General features: G+C 52.3%; 1 protein-coding gene across 4 annotated transcripts in view; it reads right to left on the bottom strand.

Annotated features, from left to right (window-relative positions):
• Positions 1-681: 681 nt before the first annotated feature.
• SLC6A13 (solute carrier family 6 member 13) overlaps positions 682-25,381 on the bottom strand; it is a 33,656-nt gene continuing 8,956 nt past the window's right edge. Inside the window, exons 1-15 of one of the 4 annotated variants that reach the window (XM_084528503.1) lie at positions 24,710-24,786; positions 23,403-23,618; positions 21,373-21,507; positions 20,494-20,634; positions 19,969-20,053; positions 17,632-17,764; positions 14,206-14,340; positions 6,817-6,920; positions 4,647-4,771; positions 4,243-4,355; positions 3,984-4,121; positions 2,908-3,010; positions 2,263-2,363; positions 1,695-1,865; positions 682-1,195 (exon numbers count right to left, since the gene is read on the bottom strand). In XM_084528503.1, coding sequence (XP_084384629.1) covers positions 1,076-1,195; positions 1,695-1,865; positions 2,263-2,363; positions 2,908-3,010; positions 3,984-4,121; positions 4,243-4,355; positions 4,647-4,771; positions 6,817-6,920; positions 14,206-14,340; positions 17,632-17,764; positions 19,969-20,053; positions 20,494-20,634; positions 21,373-21,507; positions 23,403-23,613 — 1,815 coding nt within the window. In that variant the 5' untranslated portion in view covers positions 23,614-23,618; positions 24,710-24,786 and the 3' untranslated portion in view covers positions 682-1,075. Of the gene's footprint in view, positions 1,196-1,694; positions 1,866-2,262; positions 2,364-2,907; positions 3,011-3,983; positions 4,122-4,242; positions 4,356-4,646; positions 4,772-6,816; positions 6,921-14,205; positions 14,341-17,631; positions 17,765-19,968; positions 20,054-20,493; positions 20,635-21,372; positions 21,508-23,402; positions 23,976-24,709; positions 24,787-25,381 lie in introns of those variants that run through there. The other 3 variants (XM_084528504.1, XM_084528501.1, XM_084528502.1) reach the window with 3 other exon arrangements.

Raw genomic sequence — 25,381 nt, 5'->3', positions numbered from 1 at the left:
GCTTCCTCAGGGTTACCCAAGAGCCGTCCAGCTTCCCAGGGCTACGTGTCCTCTGGCTGCCCTCCTCAGATGCTGAGGCTACACCATCTAAAACAGCAGCTCTCTGATGCGTGGTGGGTTTGTTTGTTGTTGTTTTTTTTTTTTTTTTTTTTTTTTTTGTGGAAATGAGGGGCCCTGTTAGCGGCAGTGTTGACATAACATACAGGTCCTGTCTCAGCCATGCAGCCCTTTTTCCATACGCAGGAAAAACAAAATAACTGGCTGCAGAGCACCTTGAAGCCAGTCAGCACAGAAACTGCCTAGACCTGCAGATGCCAGGGGCAGTTTGCTGTGGTCCTTCACTTGTGTGAAGAAACGCCAGCCCACACACCTCTCTCAGGCCCCAGTGACTCCCCAGCCAGGTGACTCCTTTGGCTGGGAGCTGGCAGTGGCTCCAGCAGAAGGTGGCATCACGCTCTCCACCTAAGAACCCCAAGCATGCTGCTTACAGAGGCCTCCTAATCAATGTTCCCCGTTTCCCCTCCTACCCTAACCAAGCTTCCTCTTCTCTGGCCATGCTGCTGTACAAACGTGCCAGTGCAACAGAGATGCAGACCAGGACGCCCGGCACAGCTGCACTAACAGCCCACCAGGCGTGCCCTAGCAGTGGATGCAGGTCAGACAAAACTGAGACAGAGTGTATCTAGAGGGGAAATACAAGGATTTAATGGAATTAACGGAGAAGCTCCCAAAGTCCAGACCAGAGCCACAGCTTTGAGACTCTCTGGCACTCTCCACTCCATGATCAGTCCTTCCTTTCTGCCCACCAGAAGGCTGGGGATGCTCAGGAATACCACTGGTGCTTGATCTGCCCCTTCAGAGCCCTCTCTAGGGAGAGGATTAAGGTGCATTGCGAACTCCACACAAACCATCTCCATGGCAGCCTCTCCCTCAGCCCTTCAAATCTTCCAGGGAAGGGAGCAGAACCCAGAAATCCCTCTCTCCTCGGTGGGTGAAGAATCCTTGTGTTTTCCAACAGGTAGTAAAGGCTGCACAGAAACCGTCCTGGGGGGAGGGAGGGAGAGCCACACAGGTCCTAGCAGTGAGATTCCAGCTCTGTCAGCATCAGGAGGCTTGATCTGGTGGAGGGAAGGGGCAGTCCTGTGCTCGGCCTGGAAGACAAGTCCTCAAGTGGGCAGGTGAGCTGGCGGAGCCTCTGGAAGGCAAAGGAAAGCATTGAGTACGGCCACAAGGGCAAAAGCTAACCTGGGCCCTCCCCTTCCAGTCATGGTTATCATTCATTCAGCCAGCTATCACAACCCATTCCCGAGCACATGCAGGAGGCAGAGAACAGGCAGGGTTTTGGGTTTTCTTGGAGCAAGACTCCTGGCTGTAGTCAACAGCAGCCTCCAAATTGAGTTGAGGCACTGGAGACCATCTTTGTCCTCACCACCTAATGAGTTTATTCCTAATGGTGCTTGCAGAGAGACAAAAGCAATAAAGTAAGGACACCAAGAGGCAACAGCCAGCTTGGAGCAGCCCTGCAGCCAGGCAGAACTCAATAAAACCAACAGTTTCACTGTAGCAATGAACTCATTCAATTGATTTATTCCAGGCTCCTTACTAATTAACCCACAACACACACAAAGAAAAAACCTTGCAAGGCTGGACTTCACCATGGCAGCACAGCCCTGATCCCAGCGCATCAGCCTCACCTCTCTGAGGGAACCTTTGATGGTGGAGAGCTTGTAGACAATCCAGAGAGGGATGCACACCATGGAGGAGAGGGCCAGCAGCCAGCCCAGGGTGTCCCCCCACCACGGGTACACGTACTTCTTGTTGTAGGTCAGTGGGGTGTATTTGATCAGAGAAAACAAGAAGGTCGCCTGGCAGGGTGGAAGAAACCAAGAGGAGAAGTGCCAGAAAAGCAACTGTTAGTGAAAATATGTCTTCCTGGTGGCTCCACACCTGCACAGTTTTATAGTAACAAAGAGCTCCTTGGGACAGCAACAGAGGAGACACCAGTCAAAACAGCTTTGCTAGGGCAGTCCCCATGCACAGCCCCAAGGAGCTCGTCCCAGCAGTAGACACATCTGTCACTGTTCAAACTGGGCCCTTCTGCCCATTGCTTAGCCCCATACCCGACCCCAAATGTCACAAACATGTGCAGAACAACAGGCTACAGAACACACATGCACACCCCTCCATATATATGTACGTATATCTCAGAGGCACCAGGCTCTGCCCATCTCCCTCCCCACACCTCTTCCCGTGGGCTCTCACCATGCAAACTGCTGGAGTGATGAAAAGCCAGCAGTATTTGATGATGGGCCACGGCCGGTAACCGATCATGTCTTCAATGTTATCGTAGAAACGCTCAGCACCTGTAGAAGAAGGGAAGGATGGATGCCTCACTGCCACCAGGAACAAGGGCAGCAGGGTCTGTGTGTCCCAGGGAGGATGGCGAGTGGGGTCCCTGCTTCACCACCATTTGGGAGCTCCCCAGAAAATGAGGCAGTAACCTCAGCATAGTCAAAAACCCTGCTGGGGAGCTCCCCGAGGAGGAGTGTGGCCATCTCTTGTGAATATCAGGACTGAGAGAGGTGTCTCAAAAATGCTGGGGGAATATCAGATGCCTGTACGCACAGGGTGGGAAATCACTTCACAACCAGCTCCACATCCCCAGGGAAGGAGGGCCTCAAAAGCAGGGGCATGTAGGAACACACTGGGGATATCTGCCATGCAGATCCCCCAGGGCTTTGCTGTGAGGAAGCCCCCACAGCTGAGTCCATGTTCACCAAAGCACGTGTTTAGAGGGCTGCCTTGCACTGCGAAGCACTTGCCAAGAGGAGTTACGGACTGTCACGTTGAGGATGGGGAAAGCAGACTGAGAGAGCAGATCTGGGGGCCCTCCCGGTCCATACTCACCATAGACCCAGGCGATGCAGAGAGTCTCGAAGATGGCCACAAAGAGCAGGCACATGCCACTGGCAGCATAGTAATCAAAGAGCTGGAAGACATACATCCCACCCTGGGAAGGGCCAAGCGGGCAGCGAGGCGAGGTGGGGAGGGAGAGAGGGGAAAGGAGTCAGGCACAGGCCAGGAGCTCCAGCCAGAGCAGGAAACGAACTCAGCATCTTCCCCAGAGCTGCGGGCACCTCCCTCTAACTGGGGCATGGCTTGAGCTGACAGCAAAGCCACATCCCTTGTACCCAAGGCCTGATGGAGACGTGGCAGCCCTATGAGGCTCCCTGCTGCCAGGAGCCTCTGCAGCCCTTCAGCCCAGGGCAGGACAGGAGAGGGGAAGTGGCCGTCAGAGACTGTGGGGGTATTTTAGGATAAGACAGGTGTTTCCACTACCCAGTGCCACAAACCAGTCTATAAACTGGGCCTGAAGGTTTGTCCAGGCACAAGGCTGCAGGTGAAACATTATTCGGGCAAAATTTTGAAAAAGCTGTCCTCTGAACACGGGAGATGCAAATTGTAAAGGGCATCGTGGCAGCACCAACCCCATGATACACAGACTGCCAGGAGGAGTCAAAGGTCTTAGAGCAGAACAGTTTTAACTCTGAGGCAAATAATCACAAGGGGAATATACATGAAAACAGTGTAATAGATACAAGACATGCTCAGTCACACTAGATTTTCCATCCATTTTCCACCTAGGTCTATACAGGAGGGAAGAGAAGGACAAAGGCTCTCCCCGAACCATGCAACAGGCCAAAGCGGTAAAGGTTTGGCTTATATAGAGATAAATCTATAACCAAAATATTGGCTGGCCAGAGCTCCAATTATCAGTCCTGGCAGGAGAGCTGTCAGGGCTGTAACTGGCACAAGGGCTGAGGGCTGGAAGCAAAAATGTGGGGAAGGGCAGGGCAGGGCAGCCTCCCCCAGACACCAGGCAGCAGGATGGGGCTCACCGGTGAGTATCTGGCCCCAGCATGGACCCCACCACCCGCCAGGCCCCCAGTGAGCACCATGAGGGTGGTCTGAGCCCAAAATACCTCGGTGAGCATCACCAGCCCGACCAGGTAGGAGAGGACGGAGACCAGCAGGATGAGGGTCTCCCGGCGGTTCTTCTTGCGGAAGATGGTGGGGTACATGTCCACGAGGGCTGTGACGAGGCTCTCCACGCAGACGAACTGCAGAGAGCAGAGACCCCACCTCTGTCAGCCCATCCCGCACCTCCTCCCCAGCACCCCCTGCACTCCCACTGGCCAAGTTCAATCCCGTCCTGAAGGGACAGGGGACCTGCGCCTTTACCTGGCTGTCCAGTCCCAGCAAAACCACCATCAGGAAGAAGAAGCAGGCCCAGAGCGGGGAGAAGGGCAGCATGACCACAGCCCGAGGGTAGGCGATGAATGCCAGGCCAGGCCCTGCGGGGAGAAGGGCTTCAGAGCAGGCAGCGACACGGCACGGCTGGTGCAGGACCACACGGCCACGAGCCATGCAGAAAACCCAAGCTCCTCACGGTGCAGAGGAGGTCCTGAGGGCAGGAAGGGAACGGAGGCACAGCAAGCCACAGCCACATCACTGCTGCGAGGGCTGGGAGGCCACCAAGATGGGGACGTGCAGTGCAACACCACTCAGCCTGGGGCGAGTACCTGGCCCCAGGGACAACCAGCAGCCCCCCCACGACCCCACCACCCCACCATAGCCCCACTCACCTGACTCGGCCACCTCGGCGATGGGCACCCCCTGCTCCCCCGCCATGAAGCCCAGGATGGAGAAGATGGCAAAGCCGGCCACGAAGCTGGTGCCGCTGTTGAGGAAGCAGAGGGCCACGCAGTCCCTGGAGGAGGGGGCACAGCATCAGCTGGGGGGCCAGGGGTGACCCACACCCCACCCTGGGCACTGACCCACGAGATAGACTTGCTGCACATCTAAACGCCTAATTTTTTTTCCCTCTCTCTCTTCTGATCCCTCCTGTGGGGGAGAGTGCCAGAGATTATTTCTGTCTGAGAGGGGGGCATTTATTTTTCCTTAATAGATTTCTCAGACCAGTTACAATGTTCTGGGCTCTCAGCGCTACTAGATATCTCCTGGTCCTCGCATTATGAGGAAAAGATGAACAGAGCCATCCAATTTATTTCCTCTGATCTATTCCCTTTTGTCTCTGTTTCATCTCATTCCCATCCATCTACTTGTTAAACTAAACATTGCTTATCTATCCAATTCTTTTTTATGCTCCAGTCTCCCCGGGCCTCCTGTGGCGGCAGCCCTGGGGACAACACTAACATTTGCAGCGTCTTTCCAAAATAGTCTGCACTAAACTGAACACACCCTTCCGGCATTTCATGGCCTACTCTGACTCTGTTAAATGCTACTCTGCGAATCCAGTGTGATTTTCTTTGCCACTCTGTAGATCTTTAGCATCTGGGGGGCTTCACGCTCCTCCCTGCACAGGAACTAGAGCTAGTCACGGTCTGCAAACATTTCTGGAGATAAAGCAGAGTTCACACAGAACCCCCACACCACACGTGTAGCTCAGATTATTCCTCCCAAACCACAGCACTTTGCATGGTCAAGGACTGCCCATCACTTAACACCATTTTACACTAACTTGCATTTATTTCACATATTTTTTCTTCCTTCCTAGTGTTCCTTCCCTCTTTCTCCCAGATGTATGTATGAGGTCTTTGCCTCCTTGGAAAAGCATGGGCTGGAAGGTGCTCTCCAGTCACCTGGCAGGTGGGAAGGGGCATCATGCTGGGGAGTGAGACATGGGAAATGGCCAGAGCAAAAAGGAGACCCCAGATTTTCACCCTAAAGGAAGCTGGAGAGATCTGGTGATGTCCCTTATCATCCCAGAGAACGAGAAACAGACCCTGCTCTTTGGTGCCAACTTGGAGATGGCCTCTGTGTGAGCCTCTTTACAACTTTGCTGCTCAGCAGCCCCTCCGTGTCACATAACCAGACTGGAAATGCACACAGATAATGCCCAAGGCCATGCAGCAGGCCAGAGTCAATCTGTTCTCTTTTCTCTTCCCACAGCTTTCTCTCTGAGAACTGCACCTGACAGAAGGGACACGAAAAGGAAGAAAGGTCCCAGCCCCGCTGCTGGAGAGGGTGGGCTAACACCTCCCTACAGCAGGTGTTAACTTCTAAGACGAAGAGAAAGATGCCAAGCTAGGACCACATGGTGGTTTGCCAGGACCTTCCACAGCAAGGACAACAAATCTGAATTTAAAAGGTGTAGGGAGAACCCAGTACTAAGAGCAATATGGCCAGCAGAGAAAGGGTGAGAAGGGAGGCAGGTCGGTTTTCTGAGCTCTTCCTCTCACACTATTTTTTTGACTGATCCCTGTTCGAGGGCTGCTCAGCATGGGCAGAGCACACAAGAAACAGGAGTCACACCTGCAGGTTTATATACAGACCACAGATAGCATGTAGGCACCCAGAGCACTGATAGCTGTGCAAGACACTAGGTCCAAATGAACCTTGGGAGGATAAATTGCAAGGTGGAAGGACTCCAGTCTAGAGCCACTTGATCTGACAGCTCTGCTTCAGCACCTATGTAAATAGGGGACATCATGGTGTGGGGTCACAAAGCCAGTTAAGAGGATCTGGCTCTGATGGGTTTTATGCAGTGTGGAAGAGGGAATTTGTCATCTGTGACACAGACAGAAAGTTCCTGGCATTCCCCTTGGGTACAAAGCACAGAGAACTGGATTTGAGGAAAAAACACGTGGAAAAAGTGTCCTTATGCCTTGAGTAGAAATGGAAAGCAAGACACTTCTAAAGGCCAGGAGCCTCCAGCAGCTCACCTCACCGGCCTGTTTGTGCTGATGTTGAGGGAGGGGAAGGCTCAAGGCAGCAGAGCCGTGCTCCAGTTACCTGTAGCAGTTGTTATGGTATTTGTTATAGCTGCCCAGAGCTGTCAGGCATCCCAGACAAATTGCATACGAAAAGAAGATTTGAGTGCCTGCATCCATCCAGACCTGCAAGGGAGATGCAAACACAGGTGAGAAGACAAGGCCAGCACAGAGCGCAGACACTGCACCGATGGGAGGAGGCAGAGCCCCCAGGGCCACCATGAGCAGCAGGAAGATCAGTGCTGGGGTGGTCAGCAATACCCAGAGCTTGGACAAGCCTTTGCTAGGAACAGGCTACACAGTGCCAAGAGTTCCCGTGCTCTGTGAAGCGCCCTGGGGGTGATAAGAGTGCCAAGGGGAAGGGATGCAGCCAGAGCCCTGCAAACCCACGGCACATACAGCTCTTCATCGTCATCTCTGTCTTCCTCAGACAAATCTGAGCTGAAGGAGCCCTCACTGCCAGCAGAGAAAGGGGACACGATTTGGGCAGGCCTGGTCTCCCACTGGGTGGCACAGGTACATGCTGATGGTGGCCCTTTGCTCCAAGACCTAACTTTAAAGGATCCAAAATGTAAAAGCAAATTAACCAGACAGGAGGGGAGTATAAGAAACAGACAGAGTTGTTTGCCCAAGACAGCTCCTAAAAGCAAATACAAGAGTGATGTTAGTGCCATGAAGCCCCTCTGAACTCCACTTCGATCTCTCTGTCAAGAGCATGTCCCGGTGCTCGGAGGCTGACATTTGTCAGTGCCAAATTTGATTCGAAAGCCCTGCTGTGTGCAGTCACTGCTGCAGCCACAGCCACCGTCTTCTGCAGAGAGCAACAAAAGCAGGAGCCAACAGCGAGGAACGAAGCAGTGACAAAGATTATTAATTAACCCCTCCACTGTCTAACATCTTTCTTCCTGGAGGGTTTATAAAATAGAGATAAGGCAATCATTCAATCAGTGCTGAAGTGCAGCCACCTTCTAGAGACAGGAGGGAAGGCAGTCAGGAAAGGAGAGCAGAAGGAAGTTGTTACGGGGACAAGCTTAATGCGAAGAGTCTCCAGGTGGAGCAGCAGTGCTGGTGAGTCCTCAAACACTTGCCTTGCTCAGGGCCCTAAGACGTCTCCTGAGGAGAGCAGAAGCCAACAGAAAGCACTGCAATGGTTTCGGTGGCTCCAAGTAACACCTGTACCTTGCCATCCACGGCCTCGTGTCCCGAGGGGCAATGGGGTGCATGAGCCAGCAGTGCCAGCAGCTAGGGCAGGCTGGGGAAGCCGCTTTCCCCGGCCGTCCTGCAAGCAGCTTGGGAAACGTTCAGCCCTACCTTCTTCTTGTCAGTCACAGGGAGTCAGATCACGCCTTTGGTTTGTAGAATGGGAAGAGGCAGACAATGAGGTTGGACGGGAACAGTTAGTTCCGGGCACGAGGATTTGGAAAAAGTCATTGATCTCAGTGAATTTTACTTGTTTTAGAGGGGTGGAATAGGGAGGCAGGTTTAGAGACCAAAATGTTAGCTCGTTACTGCATTTCAAAAGCATTGGGAATAAATGGGGCATTTTGTTTTGCTTTTTATAAATAATTCCTAAAGAATCATTGTGCTTGTGGGCAGCCAGGGCATGGCCTTTGCTTTTCTGCTGCTTTTTGGGGCACAGAAACGCACTGATGTGGGCTGGCCCAGCTGACACCTTTGCATCAATAATGTAAGCATCTTTTCATGGGATAGGGCAGAAAGTTTTATTAGGTTTATTTTTTTTTTAATTTTATTTTGCTGTTCCTTCCTAGGGCTCTGTGTTTTGTTTTGTTTTCATCAAATTCTAACTTGAATCCCCCTCTCTTGTGTTTTTTTTTTTTTTTGAAGCCCTTTTAGTTTCATTTGTTGAGTTTACAAGACTTTTGCTGTCAAATGGTGCCCCCCTGCCCTTGCCACAACATCAGACCCAGTTGCCCAGTTTCGAACAGATTTAACAGTGGGCAGAAGCCTCAAAGAAACCAACTACCTATGAATTTCACAGCAACCAGGGAACGGGAAAGACTCAGCATCCCCTCTGAGAGGGAATCTGCAGGGAGGAACAGTCAACCAGTGTTAAATATCAGACAAATCACACAAGCAAGAGACACGAGAGACATCCCAAGGGCAGGAAAAGAAATGGTGCTTTACCAGACATGGGAGAAGTCAAATACCAAGACAGCGAGCTTCATTAGCTCTGTGGCTCATGGAGAGGCTGCTTTCTACAGCCAGCAATGCCCCTGACGTGCGGCAGAGACCAGCCTGGGGTCTGCAGGCTCCTGCTCTGCTGCCTGCTCCTTCCAACACAACACCCCCGGGGTGCATATCCGAGGGGATATCTGTGGGGAGTGCGGGGCCTGCCTCAGCACTTGTTCCCACCTGAGGCAAGGCAGCACATGAACCAGTGTAAATAAAGCTAAATGTGGCTTGTGGAGCTTATGGTCCATAACCAGCATAACCGTGAACACCAGCCTAGGCTGTATGCAGTTTTATTTCCTATTTTAAGAGGCCACTGAGGCTCCTGGGCCAAAGACCAGCCACCTTTCCCTCCTTCCCAGCCCCTTGGCAGTTCCTAAATTCCTTGAGGGCTGAGAGGCTCCACCAGGACTGATGCCATGGGTGCTCCTGACCCACCTGTGACGGAGCTGAGCAGCACAACGCAGGACCTGGGGTTGGAAGAGCCCCCAGCCCACCTCTCATCCAGCCTCCTCCTCAAGCTCCTCATGAGAAGCACTGCTCTCCTCCCAGCCCTGCAGGCTCACGGGGGCCATACACAGCAGCCACCCCTGGAAACAACAGCCCAAATCTTCCCTCCCCAAGCTGTGCTCAGTCCCCTCCCTGCTGTGTCTCAGAGAAATGCTCATTTCAGTCCTTCCAGGACCCCCCCCCCTCCATCCCACACTGCTGATCAGCATCCTCTCATTATTTTAATATTCCCTCTCTGACTGAAGGGGTTTGATGGGGTCGCAGGAGGCTCTCTCCTTCCCCTGCAGAAAATCTTGCTGCTGTTCTCTGACCGCCGCTCCCGAAGCAACTGGAGAAGCTCGCCCCGTGGTTCAGATTTCGCCAGCACATTGGCAGCCTGGGTATTTTGATGTGGTTGCTGTCTGCAGTTTTCTAAGCCATCCAGTTTATTTAATTCATAATTCAATTTCCTTGAACATGTTGTTTACTCCAGTCTGTAATAACCTCCTACTCTCTGTTTTTAAGCAAAGCCTTCACACCTGAGCTGCAGTTATCCAAGGTAGTTATGGCCTATCAGAGGACATTTTCCTTCCTCCCTTAATTTTCTCAGCAATATTCACTTTATTATATGTGCTAGAATTTAATAGCCCCCCTGTTCTGAGACAGATCCTTCCTCAGGAAGACCTCAGAGCACTTACAGATAATAACACAGACCATTGCAGAGCAAAATCCTGCTGAAGCCCAGTGCCAAGCTGCCCCCATCGGGGACTCAGCACAGAGCACGCCCAGGGCCAAAGCCAGGTAAGCCTCCACCTGCAGCACATTGAGCACCTCTTCCCAGATTATTGCCTTCCTCTGTTGGCACGTGAGCACTCAGGGTCCCCACGACACACCACCAGCCTGCCCCGACCTCCTGCACCCACCCTGCCGACCGACTTTTTGCACCCAGGGGAGCTCCCCCACTGCCGGGCTTCCTTTAAACACTGCAAGAAAACACAACAGGTTGTGGTTCATCCCAAAAAGCACAGCTGCCCACCCTGGGGGGTGCAGCGGGGCGAGGGATGCTCCTGGCCCCCAGGCTTTGTGGCTCTGCCCAAAGACAAACACGCTGCCTTCAGAAAGGGGACGTGGGGGGCCAGCAGCAGCATGGCATGGGCGTGCAGAGCTGAGTTAAAGGCTTGCTGGGAAAGGAAACAAATAAGGGGAACAAATAATATTTAGCAGGCCCGCAGTCGCCTTCCCCTCTTGCTGGGAAGCAGCGGCTCTCGCTGGCAGAGGAGCAGCAGCAGGAGGGGGCTGAATTGGAAGGGGTTTGGGGACTCTGACCCCTTCCCATGGCTGGGGGGCCCACGATCAAGCAGTCCTTGGCCCTGCCGCTGCCTCCTGGCCCCAGGGGCCACAGGGGAAGTGGCTCTGTAAAGATTGCTCCGTCATTACATTACACACAGGCTTTCTGAAGCTCTCGGGGTAAAGCACAAGCACACGCAGCAAGACAGCATGTTTTCTGGAAATTGCAGGGGGAAAACAAGAGTGGGAGGTCCTGGGCATGTTGTGAGAAGCACTCGCTGTTTGTGCAGAGAGGGAGATGCTCAGGGGCTGGGGAATTTTACCCCTTCATTCTCACTCACCAAACACAATGAGATTTAGCCAAAAACACTTGTGACTGATACCAGAGCAAAACGAGACCATTATATTTCTTCTCTTTCAAGCAAGCCCAAGCACACTGCCAGCACTTTCTGCACCAAGCCCATCAGCTCTCCCCCCAAGCCTGTCCATAACACTGGTGTCTGGTCATGGTACAAAAGCATCGAGCGATGGCCAGCCTGCGAGCGCTGGAGAAAAAGCTGCTCCAATGACAAGTTTCTCACACTTAACGCTTATTTTTAGTCTGAATTCCTCTCATTTCAGCCTCCTGCTAGTGGATCACACTGTGCATCTCCCTCCATAATCACATCAGGAAGTCCCCGGTGTTATCTCACTGAAATAAACAATTGATAAAATTGCCACAAGGCTCCTTGTGAAGGGCAGAGCGAGCAAATGTGGAAATGGTGAAAAATCCCAAGACCCCCCTTTCTGTTAAACCACAGCCTGAACTACGAAAAACGTAGGAAGTTTCTGGAGCTCCAAAAATGCAGTCAGGGAGGGGGAAAAAGATTTGGGCTTAGTAATTGGCTAGCATACTAACACAAAAATACTAGATGTTATGCAACTTAAATATATATATATATATGAGGTTGCTTTTTTTTTTTTTAATTTTTTTTGGGGGGGGGGGGTTAATTTTGCGACATACAGTTTAAAATCAATTTTCTCTCCGGTGGTTTTGCTGTTATCTGCTTGTATTTCAGCAGAATTGGATTCCAATATGCAAAACTTCTGGTTAGCAGGTTCTCCGTATAATCCGCTCTTCCTATACATCAAATATTTTGCATCTGATGTTTTAATTACAAACGTTTTATAAAGTGAGAAGATGAAGGTGCGGGAAGATTTAGGGAGTTTCAGACTTTATGGCCAGCAGAGACCATTATCAATCAGCTCTCCTGCGCAGGATTTCACACTTCTGTCCAAGGTCGTTGGGCAGGTGATAAACAATGATTTCCACACACTGACACTTCATCACATCTCAGCTCCTTCTCCCCTAGTAGAACCTGCTAAATAATTCATCCCCTCTTTTGACATATGTTTTCATATACTTTTAAGCAGTTACCCTTTTGTCCCCTTGTGCATCGTTCGCCCTTCGCTTAAACCTCCCCTTAAGACTCCTTATCACAAGGCTCAGATCGAAGAGCTTATTTTGCTTATTTTTATTTTTATTTTTATTTCCCACCTCCAACACCCCTCCCCAGGAACTGCAGAACCTTGCCTTTTTCCAGGACTGCGGGTAAACAACCACAGCCTGCTGCCTTGTGGGCACAAATCAATTATCATCGACTTGGCCCAGGCTCGTGCTGCCCTTGCACGGTGCACACGCGGGGCACTCACCCTTACCTTGCCTCCCCGATGGGGGAACAAAGGAGAAACCACAAGCTGTGCTACCTGGCTTGGTAAGACAAATAAACCACAGTATATGAAGGCAACCACTGCTACTGAATCCACCTTTTCTTCCCCAGAAGCAAAGCATTGGTCAGGAAATGATGGCATCTGTGGTGTGTCGGGGAGGGGGGAGCAGAGCTCGTGTGCTGAGGGGTCACAGCACAACCACATCCACTCAGGCTGGAAGGAAGCCGTGTTTCCAAAGGTCAGGCTGTAACTGGGACAGAGCAGCAGCAGACCACGCTGTGCCCGGAGGGGTTCAGTGCTGTCCCCTGGGGGACGCAGCCACAAAGACCTCGGGGCTTTGCGTAATCTGGGGAGCACCACTCGAAAATGGCATCTCGGTGCAGAAAGCCCTCATACAACATCAGCACAAAGGGAACCACACACACAGTGCTACCACTGGCCTGTCCTCGTGCTCCTGGGTGTTTTGGAAAAGCCACTTCCAACCGTGCTGCACTTTCCCAGAAAGGAAGGGCTGTCCTACCCACCTCCTCCCCACGGGCAAGGGGAGACAGCGCGAGGGAAGCCAGCACTGCAAAATTAAGCTTTTCAGCCACTGCTCAGGCACACAGCTGGCCAGAGAGCGACTGCCAGAAAGCTGAGCAGGAGCTCTGAGCACTGCACAAATGACACAAAGCAGACCACCTTCAGCTGCAAAGCGGAAACTGGCGCTTAGCTCCCCAGATGGGACGCCCTACATCAAGCTGGATCACCCGGAGCCGCACCGCACCAGTGGCACCAGCAAGACCAGGGGTGCCCAGCAGCCCTGGCACACCCCCACCCCAGGGACCCTCCTGTGCACCTCACATCAGGCAGGGCAGGGTCAGCTGGAGATGCCCCTGCTTGCAAAATTAACACTGAAGGCAGCAGCGGGGTGAGAGCAGGAAGAGTTAACAGGGTTACGAGGGGTTTTGCTGGCCTATTTTCCAGGCAGGCACCCTTTAATCTCCTTTGGAAACACCTTCGCACAAAGGCTGGTACAGCAGCTCAGCTGGAGCCAGGATTTAACGTGGAAGAACTTGTCCCAAAGAGATTAACAGCAGCGGTCGGGTGCCGACCCTCTGTTTCTGCAGGCAGCAATTTCTTGATGGGGACGGGGAGGCGAGGAGGGCAGCCAGGCCCCAAGGGTGCACAGAGCCATCCTCCTCCTCTTCCTCCTCCTCTTCCCCATGTGCCACAGTGCTGCAGCAGCACAGGGGTCTCCTCAAGAAATGGGGGGTTCAGCTGGAACTGCTCTCACAGAGGGGTTAATCTGCCACCTCTACCCATGCCCCTGGGTAGTTCAGACCCAGCTCAGGCTAGAAAATACAGGAAAGGGAGAGGTGAAGGCTGAGGGTGAGGGAGCATGGGGACCCACAGTATCTACCCATATCTCAGCTCTGCCTTATGCCCAGCAGGGTGAAAGAGGAAACAGACAGAACAAACTGGAAGAAAAAGAGCGAGAAGGCGTTGGTTAGGCATTGGAACGGGTTGCCCAGGGAGGTGGTGGAGTCACCGGCCCTGGGGGTGTTCAAGGAAAGGTTGGACATGGTGCTTGGGGACAGAGTTAGTGGGTGACACTGGTGGTTGGCCCTGATGATCCTGGAGGTCTTTTCCAACCTTAATGATTGATTCTATGAAAAGGAAAAAGAGGTGAAGAGGACAGCCCCAGGCATCCATGCAAGCACAGCTCAGCCGTTTGGCTCCCCACTGTCCTTACCTGGGGGTCCCCGAGGCGACTGAGGTCTGGATAAAGGTAAAAGAGGATTCCCTGGGATGCCCCGGGCAGGGTGACTCCCCGGATCAGCAGAACCACCAGCATGAGGTACGGGAACGTGGCCGTGAAATACACCACCTGGGAGGAGGACGAGAGGACAGGTGTGAGCGCACCAAGCGCCTTGCTTTAGCCTGCAGTGGGAAGAAATACATTTCTGAATGTGCCCAGGAAACCTGGGTCATGACATGGTGCTTCTGGAGCCAGAGAAGACCTTTCTAGTCCTAGGAGAGACACAGAGCATGAGCTAGGCTATCAGCAGCCTGTCACCGGAGCAGCTCCACCGAAGGCAGCAGCAATCCCTGTGTGCATCAGCAAAGGAGCTGCACGCCCCCACCCTGATTACAGGGCTGAGTCACACACACAGAACATAAACGTAACCTCCTGTTTGGGGACAAATGAGGTGTTTTCAGGACTACTCAGGCTAATTGCTGTAGTGTGCTACAACACCGCACTGCGGCCTGTTTCCCACACAGTTAAAACCAAAGCTGAGGGCTGGTGTGGCCTCACCAGCAATTTGGGTAGTGTCATTAATGCCTCTGCTTGGCCACCACACCTTCAAGACTGACTGACTACCGTGCAAACACTAGTTGAGTTTGTTGTATCACACTGGGGCAGCAAAGAAACGCTGCTCCTTCAGTTTTTTCCTGTGTGGATGTGCAGAGCAAGGTTTTGCCTTCGCCGTAATGCTACCCAACAGCTCTTTTCTCAGCTTTGGCAGTTACACACCAAAGAGCTAAAGCACATCTCTAGAGGAGCTGCAATGTGTGATGCTGTGAAATGATCTGTTCCTCATGCCTGCCCATCCATCCAGAACGAGCCGTTCCCAAATCCTCCTAAAGCCCACCACCCCTTAGTGGTGGTGGCAGTCTGTCGCTGCTACAGCAGTTTCTGCAGCAGCAGAGGTACTGCCAGCAATGGGAGGGTGATTTGCCTGGACAACACGATTAGGTTTATCCTGGATAATCCTCATGGATCCAAGTGGTGAATCAAAACGAGATTCTTCTGGACCCACCCTGATGTACTCCATCTGAGTAAAGCATCCAAAGCACCTGACACTGCAATGGGTCTAAGCTGAAATACAGACTTGGTGACTCAGGTTTGTGATGTAGAAGGACAGAAGGATTTGAGAGATCCCACCCTTGAAAAAACAATTTACTAGGTTATCACCTCAGCCTACAGCCCCAATATCTCCATGCACTTCATGTGTCTTGCTGCATATATCACAGCAGTCTTGGGGAATGCCACAGAGAGAGGTGAAAAACACCTCCTTCCTGGGGCTCATGATTGCCTGAGACGTCTGTGTGAGCAGCTCCATCCCTGTCCCTCTGAATCTGCATCCTGGACATTGAAGGAGCCCAGGGACATCATCCTTCAACACCAGCAAATGCCATTACTCATTTCAATCTCAAAGTTTCAAGAAGACTCTGATTTAGAGCTTCTCAGTGACAGTTAATCAAATCTACAGGTCCTGAGAGTTTAACAGTCATCCCTGTACTTGCCACACAACCGAATTATTGCTTTGGGATATGGCAGGATGAAAGTCTAATCTTTCTCAGCTTGTGAAAGCAAGATTAAAAGCAAAAATCTTAAAGACAACCCATTGACTTTGAACCTTCGTGCATATTCCTCCAGGATGGCAGGCTGCACGTTCTCAGATGGATCTCTACATCACAGCAGTTTCAGGGGCTCTGTGCACAACCTGGTTGTTCTCTGGTGCACGGTTCAGATCTTGGTAATGCCCCGTGTGCCTGCAAGAACTCGCGTGTTAAGCTCGTCACTCAACAGTCACTCACATCTGCAGAGACCAGCATCCTGAATTTGGAGAATGTTTTCTTGGATGGAGAGTGCCAAACTTCTATCTAACAACACGAACATCTGGATCCAATGAGATATTACTCACTGCTTGGCTCAGACCCAATCTTTTTATTTCTTGGGCATTGTTAGCACTAGCTACATCACCAGGAACCTTGCCGGGATCAGTGTGATCATTCTGTCACATGCTGGTCAGCAACATCCAGGGTTTTATTTGAACCTGATCCACATGCCTCGGCAAAGTGATTCCATCTGTGACAACCTCCTGCATCTGCGAGCGCTCCCCGGGGAAATGCAGTCCCTGCATCTGAGGATGCAAACCACTGCAGGACTGTTCTGTCCAGGGCAATGTCAGTTCAGGGGCTGATAGACCAGTGGGCAGTGATTCTCCACTATAAGAAGAAGGGTTCTGCTTTCCAGGTGGTAAGATCTCATCATCGCTTGTCCTTTTAGCTAAGAAGCGCCTGCATTTTACATAGAACTTGTATCTAAAATAGATTGAATTTGTTCTCAGCACTTCCCACACTATGTTTGCTGTATCTTAGTATCATATTTGCTGTTATTATACTGCCTCTGCTTTCTTTTACTAGGCCACCACAGCAAGCAGTTGCTCTTTTCTTCTAATTTTACTCCATGGAAACCAGAAAACATCATCTCTGCAAGCTGCTTGATTTCCCCTTCATGTTTCATAATTCCAGACCATTCTGGAAGTAGGAGAAACTGCTAACATCCATGCCATCAACTTGATGGAAATGGATGCGGCAACAATTTATATCCCATCACACATGCCATGTTGTTTGAAGCACACTGAGAAGACACCATGTAGATAACAGACTAAACCTTTTCACTTCCATCTGCTCTTGCTGGCTGGGAATGGGTCAGGAGGCAGTAGTAGAAACTAAGTAATGGTGTCAGTGCAAATAACAGTGGCACATGCTGCAACAGAGGGAGAAGACAGGGATGGGGCAGGTTGGGATGGAGCTGTATCATCACACCAACCCTTCCTAGGAGAATTTGGAGAAATATCTCTGTGGTGACCAGAGTGAGTAAAAAAAGGAGACTCTTGCTGGGGAATATGAGCAAATATAGCAAGAGTTGGGACCAACAAAAAGACAAAAAGAATATCCCCGTGATGCTGAGGCAGAGAGGGCTTTGAGATCACCAGTGTTACTTTCGTAACTATCTAATGAATTTGAAGATTTTCCATCTGCACCTGCCAGCAGAGGCAAAAACCACACTGCTTGTTCATGCTGTGGCAGAAGGGAAGGGAATGTGCAGCCATCCACTATGCAGAAAGACAGCAAGTTCTCCTGGGCCTCAGATGGAGAGGGATCAGGTGGGAGGTAATCTTGGAAGTTAATGCTCTGAGAAGCCTCCCACCTCTGTCTAGCACTCCCATCCTTCCTAGCACAGAGCCTGGTGCTGCACAGTGAGCACTGCAGGGTCCTGCTGCCTCAGAAAGGCATTTCCAGGACTTGCCTAAACACACAAGAAGCAGGTGGGTCAAACACCCCAGCTGTGATCAAAGGAGGAGCTCAACGTGAGCCAAGCACTCACCTTGCCTGTGGACTTGACCCCTTTCCAGATGCAGAAGTAGCAGATGATCCACGCCAGCAGCAGACACAGAGCCAGCTCCCAGCGCAGGCTGCCCACATGCTGGATGCCATCGGAAATCTTCAGCACTCTCCTCCTGCACAGAGGGAAGGAAAACAGCACCAGAGTGTCACCAGAGATGGCCACCAGTGTTCCCAGCACCATATCTCACTCACCCCACCACCAGAGCACCTGACAGCTCAGGGGAGGAAGGATGTTTTACAAACAAGGCCCAGCTCTGAGCTGCAAGCCACAGAGGTGTCAAACAGCACCCCACACGTAGACTGCTACTGCAGTACCACCAGCCTGATCCTGCACTTACTCCGGCGCTGGCCTGTTGGGTTAGACATTTCTACTCCCTTTATCTGAGAGTGATACCACGGCACAGTCCCAAACCTGAGACAGGCAGAGAGGGACGTGCTGGAGCCCCAGCAGCTGCATATGGAGCATGCTCACAAGCCTGCCCCACTGTAAAAGGCTGAAACTATCCCAAAATAAAGGCTACGTTCCTGGAGAACCACAGTGTAAGATGGTAAGAAGAGGATAAGAAGGGAATTGCAAGAAATCATGCTGTTCCTCTGAGTATTTTGTTGTTATCTCGCTCTTTCCCTGCTTCTAAGCACGTGGACTATGTAACCTTTGGGGAAGGATGCTAACAGACCATAACTAACTGGACACTGTACCGCAGCCAGAAGCATGCCATCACCCCAGTGGCAGGTCAGTGCATCTCAGGGAAACCCTTGCCTCCTCCACCTCTGCCCAAGGAGGGCAGGAACAGACGCTGCATCAAAAGGGACAGACAGTGGAAATTTCCAGTCCCGTGTGCTGATTCCCCAGAAACACAGGGATGCTCACAGAAGACCAACTTTTCCAGCTGCCATTCTCAGGAGGAGCAGTCTGAGGCAGGCCAGCATCTAACTGCATGCAAGCAGGTTGAAAGAAAAAATACAAGTGCACTGTAGGAGAAAAGAAAAATCCCATCTATGGAAGGAATTACCATAAGCTCATTAGGAGCAGTGTATGTACCCAGCGCCTTGCAGTCTGTAACGATCACTGCTCATGGGCAGATGCAAGAACAGGGCTTTGCCCTGTGCTGCCCCAGGGATGGCACAGTGTGCAGAGCCCTCTGCCAGCCTCAGCTCACGAGGGAAATTCGTGGTGGCAGCAGAGGCTGCCTTCTTGGTCTGCCAGCCAGGACGCAGAGCTGGGCAGTGCCCATTCTCCCAGGAGATGCTGAGCATCATCAGAAATCGCACGCCTGCAGCCTGTGCCTTTGTGCCAGAAATCACGCTACTCTGTGCTTTGGGCTAACCAACGCACAAAGGAAAAAGACAATGAAAAGGAGGGAGCGAATATCACCATGATGTGAGCTGAACCCAGTACTCAAGTTTGATTTCGGTGAGCTTCTCCCCTCAGTATAGCTATCATATTAGTCAGTGAAGTAAAAGCATCACCTCTTTTTCTATTTTTGAGATGAAGATTAGCCTGCATACAAAAGTCACCATCCACCATGACACAGCCTCCTGGGAACATGCTGGTACCACACAGGAGCACAGATCCAAAGGAAAGAGATCACCCACTGCATCACCAGCATGGGCTCCTGCAATACTTCACAGGGTTTTAAGGTCTCCTCTTAAACAGGTGAATACTCTAAAGCTTACAAAGCATACAGACGAAGACCCAACAGAGAGCTGCTTCATGGTGGATCACCACAGATCGCACCACACTCACAGATGTGTTCTTGTGTCCTGAGCGTGGTTACAGTGGATGTAGCCAACAGGCAGGCCAAGGGCTGCACACACAGAGTGCTTAGACAGAACGAGAGCAGTGGATAATCCAGCAGACACATAAACCATTCCCAAGCCATAGGGCAATGGTCACCATATCCTGAGGTAGTGACTCTAATTTTAATGAGGTTTGCACCCTGGGTAAGCCTGATCCACAGTCTGGGAATGAGGAAGATAAAGCAATTCACCTACACTGCTGGAGGAAATGTCTGTACAAGGGAGTTCACGGGTGGAATTGAGGAACATGAGAGGAAGCAGAGAGAGAAGCAGCACAAACAAAGGAGGAATAAGGGAGAAGAAGAAATGTCAAGGCCCAAAGGAAGTAAAGCAACAGCGAGGTAAAGTTTTTTACAGAGTCAGCTGGCCATCACCAAGGCCTGTGAGAATGAGGAGCCCAAAAAGTCCAGGGGGATAGCAATAAGGCATAAGGGCAGGACAAGTCTGAGGCATGCCAGCACAGCCCCAGACAACCACGTCTCGGAGGGAAGAGGAGTACAGGCCGTGCTTTACTTACTCCCAGAACTCGATGACCGGCGAGGTGGCGTTTTCGCGGGTCACGTTGAGGGTCGAGTTCGCCCTCTGGAGCTCCATGCAGTTCCCTGCGGGAGAGGCCCGGGGAGAGAGGGAGCGTGAGTAGCAGTGACTGGAGAACCGGAGGAAACCGCTCCCTGTCCATCCACAGGGTCAACACCCAGTGACATTGACTCAGAGACAAATTTTGTACAGTCCCACTGATGCACCAAAGGAGTCCCCTCCAGGGCAAGAAACCTAGGACAATTAAGAAGATGACATTTAATTTTTCCTTCCAGCAGGCATGGTAAGCCGTCCCTGGGTTTGTAGCTAACACACAGCACAGGATGATGGATGGAAGGAAGGAGGACGACACCCTCAGTGGCTGCAGCCTCATCCCCAAAAGCACCATCAGGACTGTGGTCACTGTGGGCTCCCCACCCCTACAGGCAGCGGTGCGACCCGAGCTGGGGTTTCATGGGCTCAGCAGTGCCTGGACCCAGGGGAGCAGCAGGGCCTCCACACCCACCTGTGTTCCACTCGTGGTTGCAGCTGCCCCAGGGGAGGTCGATGGTGAAGGAGCTGAAGAGATAGAACAGGGCCCAGGCCAGCACGACGATGTAGTAGAAGTTCAGAAGCACTACGATGACCTGCGAGGCGTAGCCAATTCCTGCAGAGTGGAGGCCCCCAGAGGGGGTGAACCACTTGTTGAAGACCAGGCTCCACCAAGGGGTCAGCACCTGGCCCCCTGGTCTGTCCCCCACTGTGCTCACTCAGAGCTTCATCTCTGCTCTGCATGGTGAGTGCTGCTGGAGGAACACCAGCACATCAACCACCCGAGGTGTCAGTCACCCCAAAATCCCACCATCTATACAGGTGCTTTAACCCAACCTGCACCAGCAGATAGGCTTGGAGGGCAGCTGAGGTGGGATGAATACACAAAACCACTGGCTGGGAGGCAGCTCCTGGGGCCTTAATCTACAAGGTTTTGGTACAGGGAATTCAGGCAACTGGGACTTTTTAGTCCTGAGAAATCATGGAAAGTGACTTGAGAGTGGATGATTGTGCTGAAATAGTGGTAGAAGTGGATCTGACAGTTAATGACAGCTAACACCTTTCACCACTAACGTTTTAAGCCCTCCACAAACTCAAGGAAATGACATAGCATCTTAGAAAGATAACAGTATATTTCAGGTTCTGCATAACTGCCAGGAGCATTTTCATCATTAGAGCTAGGAGGAATTTTTATTGGGTGCAAAGCTCCCAGCCAGAGCCTGACATGAAGAAGGAAGCTGGGATCAACTTTTCTGGCTTAATTTTGGGAAGGGCTGGGATTCACAAGGATGGGCAGAAGATGAGCACAGAGCCCCAAGGGGCCCCAGGATCCCCCCAATCTCACCCCACTCACCTTCAAAGAGGGGACAAATCCTGCGCCAGGCTGTCACCCCTCCCTGGCTGGTGTACTGACCCAGTGCTGTCTCCAGGAAGAAGACGGGGATCCCGCAGGTGAAGAGGAAGATGAGGTAGGGGATGAAGAAGGCACCTGGCAGATTCAAGCAGCATACGAGAGAAATAAGGTCTGGATGTCAACACCAGGACAAAATGTATCAGGTGTTTGGTTACTCCAGGGTTAGTGTTCAATGCAGTAACAGCTTTCACCCTGCAGGGCCTGAGGGACATCCCCACGAGCTGCTTGATGATCCCAGGTTCATTAATACCCAGTGGAAATTGCTCAAGCCTTGCTTTTCCCTCACTTAGTCCTTTTCCAAGATAGTGAGATATTAACTGGCTCCTGGGTCAGGCTGGTGGGAGTACAGGAGAAATAACAATTCTGGAGCAGAAGTAAACTCAAAATCCAAGTTTTTTCATTAAGAAGCTTGGCTGGTATGGATGAATGTGGAGAAGGCTCTTTGGGGCCAGAAGTCCCACCCTATGCTCACGCCGTCAGGAAACAGAGCCACAGCCCTCCCCTTCTGCAAAAAAAGTGACCCAAAAAGTGCACAGAGAGAGCTTCCTGGCAGCACCATGAAAGCGGTGCCTTTTTCCCAGAGGGACATGGTGGGACGTTGTGGCAGGGACCCCAATGCCCGTGGGAGGTGTGCCGAGTGTCGCCCCAGCCCCTTCCCCTTCCCCTGCGGCGCCAGCAGCCGCACCACCAGACAGGCTTCCCCAGTATTTCCCAATCGGCCGGGCCAGCCTGCCCAGGGAAGGCCTGACCCTGTCATGGGAGGCAAAAGCAAGCACAAACGAGAGTGAAAATAACTTTTTTTTTTTTACTGTTTGTTGTTTTTTTGTTTGTTTGTTTGTTTTGTTTTTCCCACCACTATACAGGACCTTGGTATCTCACACGGAGTACTAAATATGTAAGACTCTTTGCTATATGGAAATATCCCTCAAGAAAGACAAGGTGACAGGCTGCCCCTATTTACATAACTCAGATTTTGCAGATCTCTTTTGCGGAGAGCCCGGCGCATTGAGCCAAGCAAAGCACAAGCTGAGGAGAGTTATCACCACTGCCTGCAAACGCTTCAGCAAAAGTCACTGGGAGCTGCATGGTAACACTGGTGACAGGCTGGCCACAGCTGCCCTGAAACTGGAAATTAAATAAAGGCCCCTCACTTGTATTTAAGCACCAGAGAAGCAAGTGGCTAGACCAGCCTTCCCCAAGGAGCACAGAACCAAACCAGGTTTTAAAAACCTGGCAGCCTTTAAAATCAATCTCAATGCACTATGAGGGATCTGGTGCCAGCACGGGGCTGGGCTCTGGAGGCAGGGCAGAGCCCCTGCTGCTGCCTGGCCTCACTTCACCTCACTGCCCCTAGAACCGCTGCCCTCTGTGCCCCAGTCTCGTGCATCCTTCCCCTGCCTCACAGGATGAAAACTTTGCCCGAGATTTCAAACTCCTCATTGCCTCTGCCACTTCACGGTGCTTTGTTTCAGGCCCATTTTGAGGGGAAAAAAAGGCTGAGAAACCTCTTTTCTGTCCAAGCAATCCCAAGCTGCCTTTCAAAAGGGAATGAAATTCCCAAGCACCTGGTGAAAAGCAACACGCACCAGGCAAAGCACAGCGTGAAAGTAGCTAAACAGCGGCTAATCCTCTTTTATGCCACCGGCATGAAAGCAGTTTAGTGAGGCCCATGAGACTGCCCCCAGCTCCAGCTAACGCCGGGGGATTTCAGCCCTGGTCCCCAGTGCCCGCCAGCTCCCAGCCAAGTGCCGCTTCCCCCAGCCCTGCCCTTCCGGAGAGCCCAATTAGCAATTAATCACCAAACGGGGAGAGCAGCTCCCTCCCCACCTGCCACCGAACCGAGCTTGAGAAAAACTTTGGGCTTTCATTTTTCTCTCCTAAAAGGGTGCCTCAAGCTAAAAGAAAATGTGCACTGGGGCTGGGCAGGGATGTCACCGGGGAGATGCTGGTGGCACCAGGGCCGCACTCACCTCCGCCGTTCTTGTAGCAGAGGTAGGGGAAGCGCCAGACGTTTCCCAGGCCGATGATCTCCCCAGCCACCGACAGGACGTACTCCAGCTTGTTGTTCCACTGCCCTCGCTCCAGGGTCTGGTCCTTCTCCTCTTCCTTCTCCTTTTCCACGCCAGGCCGCGTGGGCACCGTTTCGCCATTGCTAACGGTGCCAGGGACTCTGTAATCCATCCCACCTTCAGGAGGAGTTTCCTTTGTTATGCTCACAACAAGCCATGCAACGAGGCCAAAACCCGAGCTATGGAAGGCCAGAGAGGGGAGAGGACACGCACAGACACCCATGTGCCGAACCCTTACTCGGCTGTTTGTAATGATTCCTGCTAGAAGGAGGGCACCAAGGCCACGTGTGAGCTTTGGCTGTGCCAGTCCTTAAAAAGCCATTCCCAGTTTCATTATTTTTAAATGACCCATCTCAAAATGCTTGTGGAAGCACATCCTTCTACAGAAGCTCCCACTGCAGCACGCACCGGGAAACAGCGTTGGGGCTGGAGTGGGGTGAGAGAAGGGATTAAATACATAAAGAGATGTTTTATAAGGACTTCTCTCACCTGTTGCTGTTTACTAAGGTCTGGTGTTACAGACTGTATGGTGAAAGCTGGAAAGGACACAAAAGTCTTGGATATGGGAAAGGGGCAAACTGAAATAGGAGGGAAGAAGCTTTTGCTGTCAGTGATGGCAGCTGTTAGGAGCAATCTCCCCGGCTCTGCGGCTGCCATTTAGGAGGCTGGGGGTGTTTGGGCCTGTTCCTTGCAGGCAGGATACCCTCCTGCCTGCAGAGCCCTGGGGGCAAAGGGCGACCCAACCAAACCCCATCCCACAGCTGGGAGCGCCGAAGACCCTCGTGCCCCGGAGGGAGCCTTCCTCTGCATGGTGCCTGCCGCTGACCCTCGCACTCTGAGCTTGAGCCCATCGAGCTCAGCCTACGGTGGGAAACTTTGGCCATTCATTCACGCCAGGAGAGCAGGAAAAGGCACCGGCAGCAAAGGACACTCTTCCCCCATCCGGGGAGGGGAAAAAAAGTAAAAAGAAAAACAGGCAAAGCAGCACTTTGACCCCCTCCCTCCCTCCCTGCCCCTGCGTAGCCCCCTGCAAAGCCCTCGGGGAGGTGGAGAGGAGCAAGAAGCACTGGCAGGAGTTTGACAGCAGCGGATCGGGAGGAACCGTGGGTGCTGGAAAATGATTAAACGAGCAGAAAGCGCGCGGTGACCTCTCATCCAGCGCGGGCCCAGGGGTGGGCGCGGGGGGCGGGTGGGCGCGCAGCGGTTACCTGGCGGACGGGGCGGGCGGGGCGCGAGCTGGCAGGAGAGGCGAAGGCAGGACCCAAAGGTGCTGGCGATTTAAAGCGTGGAAAGGGAAAAAATTCAGCCCTGGTGTAATCCTAGACTTCGCCCAACCCACATTCCTTCCCCCACCCCCCAGGGCCGGACAAAAACCTACACATGACTGATTTCATGGCCAGGGCGAAGGGGCTCTTTCCCCCTGCCTGCCCACAGCTCTCGCTGGGGCCGCCCGTCCCTCGCCCTCCCTGCTGGCCGGTGGCTTTTTGGCTGCTGCAGGGTCACACGTGGCCGTGCTGCTCCCCATCGCTGGCCACAGAAGCACGGGAGCACCCAAGGGAGCCAAAACCAGGGGCTGAGGTAAGAGCCGAAACCCCATTTAATGGGGTCTCTCCTGGGAGAAGGGGACGTGGGCAGGGGGCAGCGCCCAGCCACACATCGCCCCAGCAGCCAGAGCCAAGCAGCAGCTGGAAAACCACGCACGAGGATAAAAACCAGCCCTGGTGGTGCACAGGGCTGCAACATCAGCAGGAAGGAGGTCTTGGTACCGCTGCCGGTCGTTATCTGAAGGCATTACGGCCGTGCTTGGGGGCCATAAATAAGGCAAACAGAGCTGGATTTTGTTCACAGAAGGCATGCTACAGCTGTGATGGTCCAAGGAT

Source organism: Aythya ferina, assembly GCF_964211825.1.
Source record: "Aythya ferina genome assembly, chromosome: 1".
In the NCBI taxonomy this organism is placed as follows: Eukaryota; Metazoa; Chordata; class Aves; order Anseriformes; family Anatidae; genus Aythya; species Aythya ferina.
Note: the sequence above shows the minus strand (reverse complement) of the source record. Positions and strands in the feature narration are given on the sequence as shown.